This window comes from Carassius auratus, chromosome 35, assembly GCF_003368295.1.
Source record: "Carassius auratus strain Wakin chromosome 35, ASM336829v1, whole genome shotgun sequence".
NCBI lineage: Eukaryota > Metazoa > Chordata > Actinopteri > Cypriniformes > Cyprinidae > Carassius > Carassius auratus.
The window spans coordinates 11,725,642-11,745,224 of NC_039277.1; the positions used below are offsets into that span (position 1 = coordinate 11,725,642).

A 19,583-nucleotide genomic window follows, 5' to 3' on the forward strand; every position below is an offset into this window, starting at 1 on the left:
TACATTACTTTCTAAAGGAATGATATTATTTTGTTTTTTGTCTGGCCACTTTTTGGAATGTCATGAATACCTGACTGAAATCTGTAGCACATTAAGCTGATGTGCAAACGGAATAATATTTGAAACATACTGGGTCAGTGAAGTTTGTGTGTGGTACACATTAAATAGTGAGTTATGTAAAGTTTTGGAGCTTAGTTACGGCATAAACAAGGTTGTTTGTGGCCACATGTGTATGCATGAGTGTTTTTAATTCCTTTTTGCTGGCATCCTCTGCCACTGCTCACAGCATTCATTTCCTAAGCATTCACCTTGTTGACAAGCCTCCACTCAAACTCTAATACAGCTGGCCTACTCTCTCTCTCTTTGCCGTTTTTGAAACTTCTGAGCTGTCATTACCACACACTCAAAAACCGGCTTCCTTTCACCCTCGGGACCAAGTGCTCCTGTGCAGAGGATATCCGTCTTCTCCATTTACCTGCCCCCCTCCATCAACTCTAACACAACACGCTCTACAAAAACACACTCATATATACATACAAGTGCACACACACACAAACATGCTAGAGCTGATGTCCGTTTTCACTTACAATAGTTCCTGCAGGTGAATCATCACCTTTGTGTAGTCTCATATCGTGACGGAGTGTGTTCTGGGGAGGAAGACACTATTGTCACCTTCCTACAGTGACATCATTGTAGTATCATGTACATGCACATATACAAACATGCTTTATTTCAGAATATTAAATACATTTAATCAAATACATTTAATATAAATGAATAATATAAATATAATTAAAAGTAATATATATATATATATATATATATATATATATATATATATATATATATATATATAAAATTAAATCATTCATAATGAATAAAGTTTTATATTATATATAAATATGTTATATACTATTATACTTATGTGTAATACATTATTTATAATCAATAAAAGTATTAATCAATTTAATACACATTATTTCATTATGCAAAATATTTTATAATTTTTTATACATTTATAAATTATATATTATTTAAGTATAAAGTATTAGTAGTATTATATATACTATTCATTGTTTTATTAATAATTAATAATAATATTATCTATTTTAGTAAATATGAAATTTAAATTAAATTAAATTTAGGCATTTAGCAGACGCTTTCATCCAAAGCGACTTACGGTGCATTCAGACTATCAATTTTTACCTATCATGTGTTCCCGGGGAATCGAACCCCCAACCTTGAGGGGTTGAATATTAATATATTAAAGATGTTATAATAGCATATATTGCACATATACATATAATTTTTTTAATATAAACTATTATACTATTGTACATAAAATTATTCACTATTTTTTTAAAAATTGCTATTAATTACTAAATATAATATACTTTTTTTTTAAATTAATTATTAATAATATTGAATAACATTTTACCCACACTCATTTATAATAAATATTACTCATTATGGATAATTTAAATATAATGTAGCATTTTATTTTTTTTTTAGGCACAACCCTGCTAGGACATCACAGGTAGAATGTCCCAGATTTACAGGCTCCCCTGCTTTTATTCATGCCTGAAGGTATTGTGGGGTCAATGTGATTTCTGCTCATATAGTGAGAATTATCCCACAGGTTTAAACTGAAACACATGTCATTTCCTTCCCACTGAACGTCGGCCCAAAATCACACGGGATCATTTTCACATCCGCTCACAGACAGCGATGGCACCTCTTCTCCTGCTGCGGCCTGATAAGGTTTACAGCTCTAACACAGAACAGTTCAGCAGATATGACGGCATCGCTTTCACACAGGCTGCGTTTTCGATAGCTCTGCAAACGTAAACCATATCGCAAACCTTATCCAGTATGTCATTGAGAATGAAAATGACTCTCAGGGCTAAACCAGTCTAAGGTTTCTCTTTGATAGTACACTTCAAGTACTTACTGGGTGTTACACACGCCAAACAAAAGGACAGAGATCACAGCAAGGATGTACACGGAATTCCCACCTTTCCCAAAATAGTGTTCCCTCTGATTCAGCTGAGTATCAGATGTTATTTTTAGGTCATTCTACAGGAGTTTTGATTGTTGTAAGGTCGTTTCTGCTTTCTTTGGCTGCAGGGTAGCAACGTCTAAAATGAACGCCCCCCCTGAGACGGATCAGCTTTTGGTACTCAAAAACTCATCTACATATAAACAGTCACAAAAGAAGCAGCAAAGGGACATTTTTGGGGTCATATATCAGACTTTCCACACAAACTGAATGGAAACAGTGTGTAGAAATCCCACACTAAGCATGATAATCTCCGGACAGGATATGGAACTCCTTTAGAAGCGTGAAACCGCCCACACTTAGCTGCAAAATTACATGCTATTACGAAAAGCTGTGCCCTACAGCGCTTTGCTCGATGACCTTCGGGGTCAGAGATGCAGTGATAAGGGAGATGTTGTGGCTAGACGGAACTAAATGAGTTTGAAGTTCATCTGTACCAAGTCACCAAGTCCACTATATCCGAGGCAGTCTTTAAAATAGCCTTGCTAATGTACAGGACTACAGAAACACTCACATGTGATTCCAATAAGATTGTATCCAAGATGGGATGAGGAGAGTCGAAGTTCAAACCTCTAAAACTAACAGAACATCAGAGGATATGTGAATAAATCAGACCAAGGGCGATGCTCCGGTGACAGAAGGTGAATCAAAACTCTCAACCTGGCTCCTCTTACCGACATATCAGACTTTTATTCCATTCGATCCTGACTCGCCTCTGATCTTATCCCAGTAGTTTCCACAGGAATCCGCACACATCCCGAATCCAGCATCCTAGAATCACATCCCACATCCGTCTTTTTGAGGCAGACAGTGAATCTCTTCCAACCAAACAAAACACAATTAGCCACATCTCAGTTCAGCAGAATGTTTGAACGCATATTACACAAACAGTCAATCAAAAGATCGCAGAAGATTGTATTTGGAAATAACAGGCCCAATCTTTTATTTTCTGTTATTTTTGTTTAATGGCTTGGTTTTGTTTTGAAATGGAAAGTCTTTATCTTTCAACGATGCAAAAAAATCGAGATATTCTGCATAGGGTTTAGTTGCTAGAGTTAGCGTGACAAAGGGCAGGACATAGAAATAAATATTAAAGGACATCAAAGAGAGGACGAAATGTTTGGTGATGTATAAATCATTGGGGTATATAAACTGAAAGCCTCTGTAATTAATTCATTCCAGGCTGCAAATAAAAAGCCACTAAACATGCAGATCATAATGAATCCCTCCTACAAAGACCATCGGACTGGATTACATTAGATTTATCAGATTTTATGAGAAGTTATGACAGAAAATATATCCACTAGTCTTGTGTAATACACATCCACATGGCCAGATGGAGTCAAGGTCTCTTGACGGCAGTTCACTTGTTCAGTTCACAAGATTATTCTTCAATAATAATAAGAGGAGCAAGATCTGGAAAATGTTAAAAGTCAAATGTAAATTGATATGTCCAAAGATATCTCCATAAGACCAAAAAAAAAAAATGCAATACAATAAAACTATATATATATATATATATAAATACACTCCAGAACAAAAGTAATTGTTTTTTTAATTAGTCATTTCATCTCATATTGTGTAATATAATGAAATATTATTACAATTTAAATAATTATTTTCTATTTTAGTATATTTTACAATGTAATTTATTCCTGTGATGGCAAAGCTGAATTTGCTGATGTTTAAAAAAAATGCTGCTCAATATATATATATATATATATATATATATATATATATATATATATATATGTATTGTGTTTGTGTGTGTGTGTGTGTGTGGAAACTGTGACTTTTGTCAGGAATATTTGATGAAAATAAAGTTAAAAAGAAGAACATTTATAATTGAAATCTAATATCTATGCCTTTACCATCACTTTTGATCATTTTAATGCATTGTTAATAAAAAAAAGTATTATTAATATTTTCATCTTTCTTAGCCGAGACATTTGAATGGTAGTTTATCACGGTTTCCAGAAAAATACAAAGCAGCGAAACTGATTTCAACATTGATAATAATAATGTTTCTTGAGCACCAGGTCAGCATATTAAAAGGATTTCTGAAGGATCATGTGACACTAAAGACTGGAGAAACGGTTGCTGAATATTCAGCTTTATCATAAATCGCTAAAATGCTATTTTAAAATATATTCAAATATTTTTATTATATTTCACAATTTTACTTTTTTTATTTTCAATAAATAATCATATAAATGCAGCACTGGTGAGGATGAGAGACCATTTCAAATACATAAAATATTAAAACAAAAATAACAATTATAATAATTATTATTATTATTTCAAACTTTTGACTTGTATTGTATAATTTGAAAAATGTTTGCACATTGTAACATATCTGCAACAGAGAAGTCCATTATCTCTTAAAATCCCCAAAGGAGATCAAGAAAGAAGGAAATGTATGCTTCAGGAATCCATCAGGTAGCTCATGGACATCTACCACAAATGAAATATTACAACCTCTGCATTCAAGGCTTTGAAGTGAGCTTGAGAAGCGTACAATATTAAAGACATCAGCCATGGGAGGGTTTGATTAAGTCCATCAATCACAATAGAGACGCTCGAGTGGCGGGTCGTGCTCCACAGTGTACACACAGTAAATAAAATACAATTCCCCCCTACCGGGATTTAAGAGCACATTTATCCAACTTCTTCTAAGACGAGTCCTGACGCAGTGGAGAAATAGGAACGGTTTGGATTTAGCACATGTTCTGTGCCAGCGGGGTTCCTGAATCTAGAGCGATGGCAATGTGGATTGAATCTCTAAGACCACGCTGCTTCTGAACGCGGACCTGGCCACAGCCGAACGGGGCCCATCCATTTATTGCCCTATCTGTCGATTTAATTTCATACGGCTTCTGGAAAACCGAGCAAAAAGGCAGGTGTGGAGGCAAAGAAGGGAAGCTTCTTTCGCACAGAAGGAAAAGACAGACAGCATTCTGAATTCAGTTAGATGGGGTGCCCATTGTTCAATCTAAAGTGGGAAGGTGGAAGCACTTTGCGGTGACCTAGTCACAACTCACAGTTTGTGATGGGGCTCAGTTCACTGAGAGACCACCTCTGATGTTGTAAATAATTATTCGACTCACACTCCACAGACAGATGTGCGCTACTGTTCGGGTGAATGTGTAACCTGACAGTCTCTTTAAAGACTTGCCATGTTCTTTCATCCAGAGAGATGAAAGCGGATCCCACTGCTGCCTCCAATGGACTGTCCTATGAAAAAAAAAAAAAAAAAAAAAAAGAACAGATTTTCGGTAACACTTTAGAATAAGGTTCCATTAGTTAATGTTAGTTAACTACTTCCGTTAACATGAACTAAGTAAGAACAATCCTTCTACAGCATTTATAAGTCTTAGTTCATGTTAATTTCAACATTTACTAATGCTTTATTTAAATCAAAAGTTGTGCTTGTTAACATTACTTAATGCACTGTGAATTACCATGAACTAACAATGAATAACTGTATTTTCATTAACTAACATTAACGAAGATGAATAAATACAGTAATAAATGTATTATTCATTGTTTGTTCATGTTAATTAATACATTAACTAACATTAACTAATGGAACCTTATTCTAAAGTGTTACCAGATTTTCTTTTAGTATTTATGCATTTTAAATATTTTCATTACATGACATCATGTAATAGCATATGTAACACAACTGCAATCTAGTCTTTCATTATTGTACACACACGCACACACACGTATATATATGCAATACATGAACCTTCAGAAATAATTCTAATATGCTTAATGATGCTCAGAAATTATTATTATTTTGTTGTTGTTGTTGCTTCACATTTTTGTGGAATCCATAATATATTACCATTTGGGGTAAGATAAGATTTAAATAATTTCTAATTGTATAAATGCTAAATGTATATGATATTATTATGTGTAATAATACTTACCACAAATTGTCATGATCAATGACTATTATTATAAAGAAACAATTCTAACAACAAAAAGTATAATATTATTATTATTATTATTATTATTATTATTATCTTATTATTCTTATATTCCTGTCTTTAATTTATAAATAGTAAAACTATTTAAGAATTCTTAAAACAAAAGCAAAATACACATACACCTGAACTAAAATAACATGATTATAGAACTGAATCATGTTTGTTTAGTTTAAACAACAAAAAATGTCAAGATTTGTACTCCGAAAACAGATCTCAACATGAGTAAATTTATCATGTTTTAGTAAGAATGATGTTTTACTGGAAACCCTGTGTGCGAGAAAGTCTGTCAGTGTCTAGAAGTGTTTGTTTTTTGTTTTTGTACTGTGACCATGTTTAATAAAACAACTATCTGAGTCTATTCCAGGCCATGATAAAGGGTTCTCGGACTGAGGTGACGAGACTTAAGCTAGAAACCAGAGATCGGGAGCTCTGATTGTGTAAACAGCAGCAGGGATAAATCTACAAAGCATGAAAGCCTTTCACAACCTTTACCTTTGACCCTTTAACCTCTATCTGTATGAAACATGAGCTGTTTACAGTGTCTGCGATGCATCTGCACACACACACATCTGTGACGGTTTAAGAAAAGGTGAACAGACTAAAATGACTGATGGAAATCAAGCCCAGCGAATGACCTTCTGTTCATACATGAGCTACATACACTTTATGTTGCACTGAAGGCTTTAATCATATTTCTGGCTCTTCCTCTGTGTTTGCCGTAGTTAATCAGACTGTTGTGAGTGAATCAACAAACACTTTGGTTTAACTACTCAGATTCCTTCTGACAGCCTTCAGGAATCTGTTTATGGAAAAGATGAGTGATAGATTGAAGAAGACTTGACCTGTCAGTTACAGACAGCAGTAATGGCTATAGACAAGACCATTTGCGAAAAGAATTTGTATTCGGTCCAGCTGCAGCTTAAGGCTTTTTTGGCCAAAATATTCTCATTTAGAATGTTCTGGATGGATGTGGCTGTGATTACAACTGCATAACATGATTAAAGATCCAAAACCTAGTGAACTGCCCGCTGTTTCCTGTCTACATAGTCAGCTGTCTTCTAAGGCTGCACCCGGTTTTGCTTTCATAACATGCATCCAATTTCTGAAGGATCTAAAATAGAATAGAAAAAGTTCGTTTTTATTCGTTTTACAGTATTTTTCATTTAATAAATTCTTATAAAACTACTTTAGAAAACAATAATAAATATTTTATGTATATTCACATATGTATATATTTAATAGGTAGTATATATACTGTGCGCTGTAATAAACACGGTTGCAGGTCTCTATAGATTTTGACAATTAAGTCATGGCTGCTAGAACTGATCATAATGTCACACAAAACTTTGCATTTGCATTATTATGAAAGTTGACCGGTCATCATGAAAACACACGGTTAATGTTAATATAGGCAGAATTAGGGTGCATTAGGAGCCTTTGAAAGCTGTTCTCTCATATCCCATTTCCCTGAAGTCTGGAATAGCCCCATTACACCATTAGGCTTAACTGTTAATACCACTTATACAGAGAAATGTGACACACTATGAAAGTGTGTGTTTGTGTGTGTATGTCCAAACCTTCCCATGAAGCTAGAGATGAGAACCTCATTTCCCATTGGTCAGAGGTGATTATTGTTGTCATTATCAGCAAAAATGGCAGCACTGGCTACTTTCATCTGCAAAAATGCTGAAAATCCCTTATTCATAACATGTTAGCTAAGTGTGTGTGTGTGTGTGTGTGTGTGTCTGTGTGTCCTAATATCGGATAACATTGCAGAAGTTATTTCAAAGTCAGGTAGCGTAGCGAGAGGCTTCAGTCCTCACATGATCATTATCTTCAGGAGCACAAGCTATCCTGTTTCATATCTTGACTTTGGATTAAAAGGTCATGTCCATTGCAAAGTATACAGTATAATAAGCACAAATAAGAGCTTTACTGAATAAAGACAATTAGTTAAAAAAATTGTTTGCTGGTAAACAGTGTAACATATAGTCTGAAAACAGTTACACAGAGAAAAGCGTTTTCTGTTTTAACACCTTAAAACATCAAATCAGCTAGCACTAATGTAGCTTTTAATAGAGGAAACTACTTCAATTTAATAATTTATATTTTATATTTATTTATATATTTATATATGTACATTTATTTTGTGATATTTTTAATTAACAATATATTATATCACACTTTAATACTAAATATTTTATATTATTAACAAAATACAGCAAAAATAATAATTCCATATCAAATAATTTAATATAAAGTTTTTTATAAGGTAATATAAAAAATATTTTATATGAACAAGTATAATAATAGTATAATAATAGTATAATAATATATATATATATATATATATATATATATATATATATATATATATATATATATATATATATATATAATAAAAGTATAATAATATTTATATTATTATTATTTTTTTACAAGATTACTAAAATCAAAGTAATCAACTCTTACAATGGCTGCAAACAAGAGTTTTCCTTTTTTTTCTTTTCTTTCAAGGACCAAAGAGAAGGCAGGATTGAAAATATTTTCAGGCCCCTGGGATCTAAAAGAAGTGCAAACCAACCTTGATGGCATCAAGGTCATATAGCTCTTTTCTGTTTTTAAACTGACACAGCAATGCATCACAGCTGCAAACATTCACAGATCAAAGACATGTTTGTTTCTATAATGTGTGAGAGAAAGAAGAAAGGGAGAAGAAAGCGGCCGACAGAAACAAGTGATGAAAAAAAACATCATCAAGTATCTCACTAATGCAATGATGGATTTTATAAGAGCTTGAATAACTAACATTTGCTGAGCCGAATCTGAGCAGGGACTTGGGCAGAGAAAAAAAAAAAAGGCTGTGCAGGAAGTGAGGAATGGGCTTTTCTTGCCAGGCCAGCCACAGTCCTGGATCCCTCAGCAGGGGTTCTGAAGAGAAGATCTGGCCTGGCATGCTATTCATCTCCCCAGTGAAAAAATAACGCCATGTGGTCCTCAAAAGAATGCATTCACATCAACCACTCTGACCACATGGAAATTAGACCATAAACACACAACGTCTATGACACAGATAACACGGCCCATTGCACAGAAGTCTGTGTGTCCTGATGCCAAGAACGCAAACGTGGTGAGAAGCAATTAACAAACCCTCTAGGATGATCTTCCATATGTCTCTATATAAATCATATGTTATGTGTCCCTCTGATGATGGAAATGAAGGCTCATATTTAATAACAGCTGGTTAATGCAACACATGGGAGAACACAATCAAAAACAATGATAGCATGGAGAAGTAATGCTCATCAACTTCTAAACTGCTAGTGGCTCAATTGGGGGAAAAGTTAGGGAAGGAGGAAATGGATTCAGTGTTACTGAACTCTGAAAATAAATGAATGTGGTGGTCTCTACTTCCCTACAATACAAACGCATTCCCTCACAAGCCATGATTCTCCATAATCCAACTGGCAGCTCGTTCTCATCAATGGTACCGTTCTCAAAAAAAAAAAAAAACAAGGAAAAAGATAGATATAGAAGATATGTATATAATAATATCACCATAAAATAAATATTTAATATTATTAATAATAAAAAATTATAATAATACAATTATAAACAAATAATTAATACTATTAAAAAGGTTTAAGAAAATGTTATAAAATGGAAACTTTTTTAAAATAAATGAAAAAAGTAACAGTAAAATGTTTTAGCTTACAGATATCTAAAAGGTTTTAAGAAAATGTCAATCAAAACATTTTAATTCAATGAAAGTCTATATTTTTATAATAAATTAAAAAAGTTTCATCTCATGGGCAGCTAACCTCAGCTAATCAAACAAATCTTCAATAAATTACATTAAAAGAATAATTTTGAGAAAACAATTTATTCATTAAACTTTTTATAATAAAAATATTACAATTGTATAACATCGTTTTTGCTTATGGACAACTAAGCACATCTAATTAAAAGTCCTTAGGGGAAATTGACACAAAACGTATATTACAAAACGTATACTATTTTTTTTTATATATATATAAAAAAGAAATATATATATATATATATATATATATATATATATATATATATATATATATATATATATATATATATATATTTCTTTTTTATATATATATATAAAAAATAGTAGTAGCCTAAATTTCTTTTGGGGAAAAATCATCAAATTATGTTACAGCCTATGTAAGGTGACATATCTCTAAATGGCTGGCTAAACTTTATTTCCCAGACACAAAAAAACAACTTTTGGGTTTGGCAAGGAGATAGCTGTCTAATGTTTTAGATATATATGTATATAAATTGGTATTTTCAAGCTGAAGCTGTCAAGACAGACCCATCAAATAAATTGAAAATGGTTTGGCTTGAAGACTCAAAGCTCTAGTCACAGGAGGTTAGAAAAGCCAAGCCCAATGTTTCCATAGTATTCCTCCACAGATAGTGAAGCGTTTCAGCAGACTGGAAGGAATTCCACTCAGTGTGTGTGTGTGTGTGTGTGTGTTTAGACAGAAAGAGTGAGAGAAAGAGACCACCACAGAACCCCTCTGAAGCACACACTGTAAAGCATTATAAGGTGAGAGGCATAGGTTCATGAGTGTCAGGCCAACCTAGATAACCCTCGGTGTGTCTGGTGCCAAAGCCTCATTTACCCCCTCTGACCTGAAACATAATATCAAGTTCATCTTTCATCTCCAACACTCCCTTCTTCTAAACTTCATCTGTTCTCACTTCCATTTGTCATTCCCGCACGTTATCCCCATTTTTCCTTTCCTCCATCATTCAAAGCATCTTTTAACCCGCCATCAGTGCTTCAGATGTTAAACTCTGAGGGCCAAATAGATCAGTTTCCAACACAACCAAATCTTCATGATGCTTCCAATGAATTGAAGGAGGCCTTGGCTTCATAGCACTGCCTGTGAGTTAGAGAGGAAAGACAATAGCGAATTAATTCAATGTCTAATTCATTTCTCACCAGAACAGGAAAGTTATATGAAAATGTGCAGACAGCAAGTGTTCAATAGAATCGGACCACATCAGATATTTTCAGCAATATATCAGACAGGAATTGATTTTTCAAAGAATGAAAAACCAAATCATATTTTGGATGTCAGAAGGTCCAATATAGAAAGGACGTGAAATGATAGGGAAAATAGGACAAGGATAATCACTCACCTGAATTAAGTGGAGGGAAAAAAAGAAAACGTTTTATACAAAAATTGGGCATTTTCTCCCACAATTTCTATTCATACATTCGTCAAAAACATCAGTTGTAAAATAAAAAACAACTAAATACAAGAGCAAATATACTGTAGATAATTGACCATTACAGGTCACTTAATGTCACATTTCATGTCAATGTAAATTATTTTATGTTAGAAGTAATTCAAAAAACACTAAACTGGTAATGCTACTGTATATATATTACATAAGGTATATTTGGAACAATAGCCAAAAATACATTGTATGGGTCAAAATTGTTGGTTTTCATTTTATGCCAAAAATCACCAGTGTATCAGACCTAAACTTTTCCTAATTCAGAAAGACTGACCTGCAGCCAGCTGGCTGAAAGCAGTAGTTGTTAACAACATCTCTGTGCTAAGTGATCTGGATTTGTTCAGGCTATCAGCCGAGCTGCACAGTCCTTTTTTCTCACACAAGACACATTCTCACCTACAACAGCCCCGCATGGCCAGAGGACAAAGGAGAGAAGCACTGAAATAAGAACACAACAGGAGAAAGGAGGTGACAGATGGAGCAGTAGTCACAAATAATGCAGGAAACAGACAAAGAAGCATCCATGCATAGTCTAAGTGAACATGTACATCCTAATTTTAAATACAAAGGAATATGCTGCAAACATGATCCCACTTTGCTGTTAATATAGGGATTACGGTGATCCTGTTACCTATTGTTAAACAAAAGGTTAGTCTTTTGAAACTTAGGGAGTTTTCCATGTTGTCCACTCTTGCGTCTGGTGTCAGTTACATCACTGGCACCTGCTAAAGGTAATTGTAGAAACCCACACAGTGTAAAAGTCTTAATTTAACACTAAATGTGAACTCTAGAGGTGTAGTGAGGTGATGTCAGTCTCAGGCCATCGTGTCCAAAGCTTGGGTTTCCAGCAGAGGTCATGGAGCAGTGATCACGGTCACCTGACTCTTATTCTTTTTGGAGCTTACATGCCCCAAAATCGGTCCAATTTAAATACTGATACTGATCCAATACTATCCATTCCACTCAAATGCATTTCAAAAGGCCAAACACAAGACTGTGGAGAAACAGGAAGAACATGCAAAAGCGGTCACATTATGGCTTTTGGATAAAAACATGATGTGATTTTAAGCAATGAGGCTTAACTGAGCAACGCGTCCAGTGTGCCAAGAACTTTCGAGAAGTGATGTGTTCTGTTGGGAGCTGTGACAGTGGTGACAGCTGATTGGATGGCAAGACGGATTGACCTTAAATAAGACCGGGAGACTCAAAGTCGTGCAGACGTGGAGTCAAAAAACTAGCAGCTCCATCTTGGTTTTGAAAAATTTTATTTTCAAAAAGCATGATCCATTGCTACCATAATATTTCAAATGCATTGTGTTCTTGGTCATTTGGCTAACCTAATGACACAGGAATGACCAGCATCATGGACCACACTGTAAAATATCTTCTGAAGTGAAAAGCTGTCTTTGTAAGAAACAAATCTATCATTAAGGAGCTAATAATGCTTCCTCCACTGAAAAAGTCATGTTGTCCTCTCAAATCAAAATCCACCACCATATTTGTTTAGGACTGTTTTTGCTTATGAACAGTGCTTGATCTGTGCAGACTGCTCTCCTGATTCAGGCGAAACAGCTTTTTCACTGGAGAAAGCAATATCAGAGAAAACTTTATTTAGAAACAAATTAAAAACATACTGATGGATTTATTTATTACAAACATCCATAACGAATTCAAGAAGCAGCATTGCGTTAATATGGGAATCTTTAGGGCCTTTCACACCAAATTTGTTGCAGTATGTTTTTGAACACTGTTTTTGTGAAAAAGTCCTTTATTTGATCAAAATCAAGAATGTATTCAGCACTGAACATACACAAAAATATATAAATCTCTAGCATGTCTGTACCCCTTCTTTATAAACAGAACGTATCATGGCTCAAATAAGAGTCAACCCAGAATCAAACCGGTCTCTGTTAGTTTCAGCCGTGCCAAACCAGTGACACTGTTATGACAGTATGAAAAGTTCAAGAAGTTCCCCATCCCATAATAATACATCAGACGCATTCACACATTCCAGCAATTCTGTTACTAAGGCAGTGCCGTCACCTGCTTTTCTGCTGTGTCTAAAATGGGGTGACGTGATTTTCCAGCTAAGCCAACTGCGAGATCTGCCTTCAATCCCAGAATTCCTCACACCTGCAGTGGATTAGCTGTCCAGAAAGACAGTGACGGCTCTCAGAGCCTGAAAGAGTCTTCACTCTACAGCTCCTCTGTCTTGGGAGACAGAAGGTTGTTTATCTGTGGTTATGAGGCGTCTGACTGTGGCAGCACTCTGTGAGAACAACAGTACCAAACAATTATCTCTGTCACAGAATTACACATTACATATAATTTATACAGCAAAAGCATAATTAAACTGAATGGGGAAAACTGTATTTTTTAATCAACTGACAGACACATACATATAATAAGTAATTTAAAAAAATGTTATGACTTACTTAATATAAAATGTATAAGGCTCACCACTATAGATATATACAGTATATCTAAATGTATATGTGTGTATGTATGTGTGTTTATATACAGTATTTATTTATTTAAAGTAGAAAAAAAAGAGAATGAAAAACTTGAATTGCTCATTTATATCATTAAACTGTGATCTTTAATATTAAAACACCCTTCATACAAAATTATATGTACAGTGTCACAGCAATTTATGAAAACACATTTCTTTCCATTTGTCTTAAATACAACGTATCAACAGTCATTCAAGGAAAATCTACAACAGACAGGAAATCATACAAGGGTTTCAGGCCAGGATGAAATTATGTAGAAGTCAACCATTACTAGTCCTTCCTGACAACACTCTGTGGTCTTTTCTTGAGACTAATTAATACATTCATGATGTGATTCTTATGGAAGAGGACCTGACACCTGAAAAGTAGACTGGAATAAAAAACAACAAAATAAAAGTCCTGAATACTGCTTGGGGGAAAAGCACATACAAATGGCTTCTGAAACAGGGTGAACATAGAGGCGATTACATTGAAGAGCAGTGTGAAACGCAAAACAATGAGGATTAATGCCATAATGAAGAAGAAAAAAACTGCAGTGAATGCTGAGGAACAGCCATCCTGCTCCTCTTTAACAGTATGCAGTGCACATTATTTGTGTTTTGGTTTTTCTGATACCTGAATTAACTATACACAGTGGGAACGTTCACTGATATTAAAGGAACTCCAAGAAAGAAAAAAAAAATCATTTTAGAATAAAGACGCAGCAACCCTGAAGGTTTTGCGCAAACTTTCTCAAGCCTGTTGTTCATGCACATGGTATTTTACATGTCAACACTGGAAGTGACTGATATCACAAGTTTTCACATTTGTAAAAAATTTCAATTTGTTCAAGTTATTTTAGAAGATTTTGGTGTAGTGGTCAGAATTAATTTAAATTTAAAAGTAGATAAATTCTTTGCAATCCAATTATGATGATTTGAATCAATTGTTATTTTAGGCGGATGGGAAAAATAAAACCAGAGTGGCTCAAAATAAATGCAACGCTCAAAATAAAGATACGACAAAAAGCCTCTTATTTAGAGAAAAAGAAAAACTTGAGGAGTACTCTGTGCAAAAATAGAATCGGGCCATCATCAATATGATGTAACGAACCATTCAAGTGTAGACAGCTTTGTTGCATCTAATAGGAGCTATTGAGTTTTGTTACATGGTGACGTGCTGCTCGCATCCAGTGTTGACACAGCATCAAACTGTGAACAGCTGTCAGGATTTTATAATTCTGTGTGAATAAATCAGAAAGAATACAAGGTCTCGCAATAGTCAGGCTGGGGGAAAAAAAAGAGGTTTGCGCAATGTGTGAGAGCATGTTTTTCATCTTCTGGAAGCAGGACTCGGGTGTGCAGCATGAGAAAGGGCGTCATTAGGAGACATACACGGACATTCCTCGCCCTTTCTGCACACCTCAACCAACAGGCATTCTTCCTGGCACAGAGCCTGGTATTTATGGGGCTTTGCTATCTGGTTGGTCCTGGCCCACCAGAGCTCCTGCTGTAATACTGAGCGGCAATTAGAAGAATAGCTGACCCAATAATGAAAACTGTAATTTCTCACCATCATATCGTTCCAAACCTTTGTGACTTTCTTCTGTAAAACACAAAAGAAAAGTGGTATTTAGAAAAGTGTCCGTTTTTTGTCTATACAATGAAAGTCAAGAAGAATAAAAAAAAACTATATATATATATATATATATATATATATATATATATATATATATATATATATATATATATATATATTTAATTTAATTATTATTTTTTAAATAAATAAAAAAATCTACTTCAATTACTTTATGATTTAAAAATAACACAAATTAAACAATTAAAGAAAACTTAAAAATGTACTATAGTGATAATACTATGGAACTGTTAAATAATAATAAAAAGAGTATTTAATAACTAATTATTATTTCATTTTAGAGAACACCAGTAAAATTATAAAACTAATATTTATGGCTGTCTTAATTTCTTTGCTTTCAAACGTCAACCGAATTTCACAAATGACAAGAATGCATCCCCCAAACCCCATTGGATGGATCCCATTGACTTTTATTGTATGGACCAAACCAGTTCTTCTAAATAACATCTTTTGTGTTCAACCAAGTAAAGGGAGTCATAAAGGTTTGAAAAGACATGAGGGTGAGGAAATAATGACAGAATTGTCATTTTTTGGGGTAGAATATACCATTAAGACTACACAGCCATAAACCCAGAAAGACATCCAGCAAGCATTTCAACCAAACATTCTCTTTATTTCACTTATTATAGAAAGGCTTCGAGAAGTGCAAATTGGTCAATATTCCAGATTTGTCCTAATAATATTAATCATTATTATAACAATATTAATAATAATATATTTCTTTATGTAAGGTCTATACTTGTTGCAGTCAGGATTAAATAATACACAGCCTCAGCCTCATGTCACTGACCAACTTGGGCACCAGTCTCCCTCCGACCCATGTCCCATATCCCAGTTATTTTTCGGAGTTCTTCCGGGGCCGTCGGAAACTAGACATGTTTTCTAGTGCATAGATGCGCCGCGAGACCTCCTCGATCCCAGCAGCGTCGAACTCTCCCAAAACCTGTTCGTCGCACTCAACCGCAACCGCATGCTCCACGGGGATACACGGGTAATCATCCAGTCGGGCACTGCCTCCCAAACCCAACCCTAATCCTAGTCCCAATCCCAATCCCAGCCCTGTGGCTTCAGTGCCCATAATTTCCTCGGCCTGCTCCACGGAGCAGCACAGTTCGGATGCACCCGCAACACCCAAACCTATACCCTCGCTGGGCACGACCGAGCCGTTCATGGCTTCCGGGTGCTGAGGGACCGAGTCAGATGGTAATGTACTGGCTATGTCCGTAGATATTTCCAGAGGCTTTTCAGTATTTGCCTCGGACAAAGTCTCTCCATCCTCATGTGCATCCACACTCTTACCTGTTTCAATGCTCACAATCTCTGTGGACGGCACTTCCGGAGTGACCATGGGATCAGGCTGAGTCATGGCTGTGTTGTAACTAGGTGGAGGGGTTTGGCATTTCTGTTTATCCGCATCTGAGCTGGCCCACTTCGGGATGTCCCGTTCAGGGGAGCTGGAGAGGGTCGGAAAACCCACTTCGGATGCAGTGGAAACACTGAGATGAGACTGCGGAAGGACGGGGATGGACATGGAGATATTGTGCCTGTCACTGAGAGAAAAACAAAAACAGAGGCACATGGTTATGCTTTTCAATCACCTTCAACTTGCTTCAGAATCAGGGGAGCAAGAAGTGGAGAGATGGGAAAGAAATTTGAGAGTGTGAAGATGCTGATGTCAGTGGAGCTCTTTGTTGCTGATGGATCATCTCATAATTCATTTACACACAACGAGAGCCTGGGAGAGCTCAGCCAGAGTCTCTGATCCTCAACCTCACACACGCACTCAAAGAAATACACTCGCACCCCCCTTAAAACACACACAGCTGTTGTACTACATACATCATCTGAAAGATGACATCTAGAAAGTAAAACAACTGTATAGGATTCATCATCCTTTACGAGGAGCTTTCACAGAGAGCTGAAACAAGCTGCAAACTTATAAAAGTAGCATCATGTACTGTACATGCAAAACAAGTCAGGTTATCTTACATTAAGAAAAGGCACAGGAAGTCAAACTCTATATTAAATGATCAGTTGGAAAAGCTGATATCAATATATATATATATATATATATATATATATATATATATATTATTATTATTATTATTTTTTTTTTAAGACAATAATAAGTTACTTTTAGCTAGGAAACAATAAAAGCTCAAAATTTTGAACTTTCAACCAAAAAAATAATAATAATAATTTCCACGTAAATATTAAGCACCACAACTGTTGTCAACATTGATATTAAAAAATGTTTCTTGAGGACCAAATCTGCATATTAGGATAATTGCTAATGGATCACTAAAGAAGATGAAAATTCAGCCTCGCATCACAGAAATAAATTAGATATTAAAATTTATTGCATCAGAAAACAGGTGTTCTAAATTGTAATAATATTTCACAATATACCAATTTTCCAAAACATTTGATAAAATAAACGCAGCCTTGGTGAGTAAACTTTAAAAAAATTATAAGGCAAAATCTTAATTTTTTGAAAGTCAATGTACCTTCAGAAAACAACGCATTTAACTTGACTTTTCTAAGTAATAAACTGGAACAAATATCGGCCACAATTTTAAACACCTTTTCTACTCATCATTTGACTAGACTGCAAAAAGATATGTTATTTTTAAGCAAAACTGGATTAAAAAAAAAACATTATTTCCGAGATGATAACTGGATGCCACTACATACTGTAATGAGATATTTTGACCACAATATAGGATACAACTGTCGACAATGTTTGTGGTTGTACAGAGTGTCCATTTTTTTAATACTAACTGTGTACAGAGTATACAATGTAAGCTATGGTCCATATGTTTTTGTGTCTTCAATACGGCAGTGAGGATATTCATTCAAAGGCATACAGTATGTGTGGTAGAGCGATACGTGGTTTAATTCCTGTGTGTCTGATCAGGCTGCATTGCTACATAGCAGCTTTAATGCTGTCCGACCGCAGTGATGAATTTCATGACCAAGTATAAGCAAAGAAACATGCTCCCAAATTCCTCATCAGTTCACTGAAAACAAACATCTAATGGTTGGCCACGGCGTGGCGTGCACTGTATATTCGATTTCCCAAATGATTCTTCTCGCGCTCAGACTGTTCAGCACATAATTAGATCCAGTTTTCAGATGTGAAATTGGGAGAGATGTTCCAAATGAAATGTTACTGTGAGCAAAACCATAGCATTTCAAAACAGCAGTCAGATGTATCTGCAAAGCATTAGGGTGGTGTTCAAAATCATGTTGCCACGGTCGACTAATGATGACCTCTGATTGTAGAAATGAGTCATTGAAGTATCTCTCAGACTAATATCATTTATTGTACTGTATGATTACGGATAATGGATATATTAAAATGTTATCAGCCCTCGAAAAGTCTATCGGCCACAAACATCAACTTATGCATGTGTTATGTAAAACATATGGACCCCATCTAGCCAAGTGTTTAGACGTCATACCCCTAGCAGGGAAAAATAAAGGATTTTTTGTTTGGAACAGGAGGCTATTTGTTACACTGTGCTTCCCCTTATAAATGAGTTCCTCTAAACATGTGTCAAACCGCAACCCTTAATCAAGAGCAAGTGGTCGGTGTGTGCTGGTAGATGGCGCAGGGCTCGAGCATGCATGTGCGACGCAGAAGAAGAGGGGGCTATTTGCGCTCAAGCATGCCAGACTGATCTCCCAGAACCGTCATAATATTTTTCATGCAGCATATTTTTTCTCTGTTGGACTTAAACTTGGCTCTTAACATGGGCCAATTAGGCTGTCCCCACCCCTCCTTCCAAGAGCAGAGTATTGGCAGGGAGAAGGAACGTGTCTCGGGACGTCCTGTGTGGGGATGGGTGGTGGTTCAAGAGTGAACCGGAGGGACTGCGGAAGAATAACGGCGGCAGAGGTATGTATTCTTGTGAAACTGGAACGAGAAACAGATTCAAACTACCCGGGAGGAAATCGGGAAACCACAAATTCTCCACAGTTAAGCGAAAAGCAAAAAAAAAAAATGCAGGATGACGCTAAAGATAGTTTGAATAATGTTTGCTTAAGACTGTAAACCTCTCCTACGGACATGGATATACTTAAAGATATGAA

General features: G+C 35.3%; 1 protein-coding gene across 3 annotated transcripts in view; it reads right to left on the reverse strand.

Moving 5' to 3' along the window:
- Positions 1-13,070: 13,070 nt before the first annotated feature.
- Positions 13,071-19,583, reverse strand: part of LOC113054402 (UV radiation resistance-associated gene protein-like) — an 87,773-nt gene continuing 81,260 nt past the window's right edge. The window contains exons 15-17 of one of the 3 annotated variants that reach the window (XM_026219935.1): positions 16,788-17,038; positions 15,405-15,437; positions 13,071-13,609 (exon numbers count right to left, since the gene is read on the reverse strand). In XM_026219935.1, the coding sequence (XP_026075720.1) occupies positions 13,572-13,609; positions 15,405-15,437; positions 16,788-17,038 (322 nt within the window). In that variant the 3' untranslated portion in view covers positions 13,071-13,571. Of the gene's footprint in view, positions 13,610-13,848; positions 15,438-15,653; positions 17,039-19,583 lie in introns of those variants that run through there. The other 2 variants (XM_026219934.1, XM_026219933.1) reach the window with 2 other exon arrangements.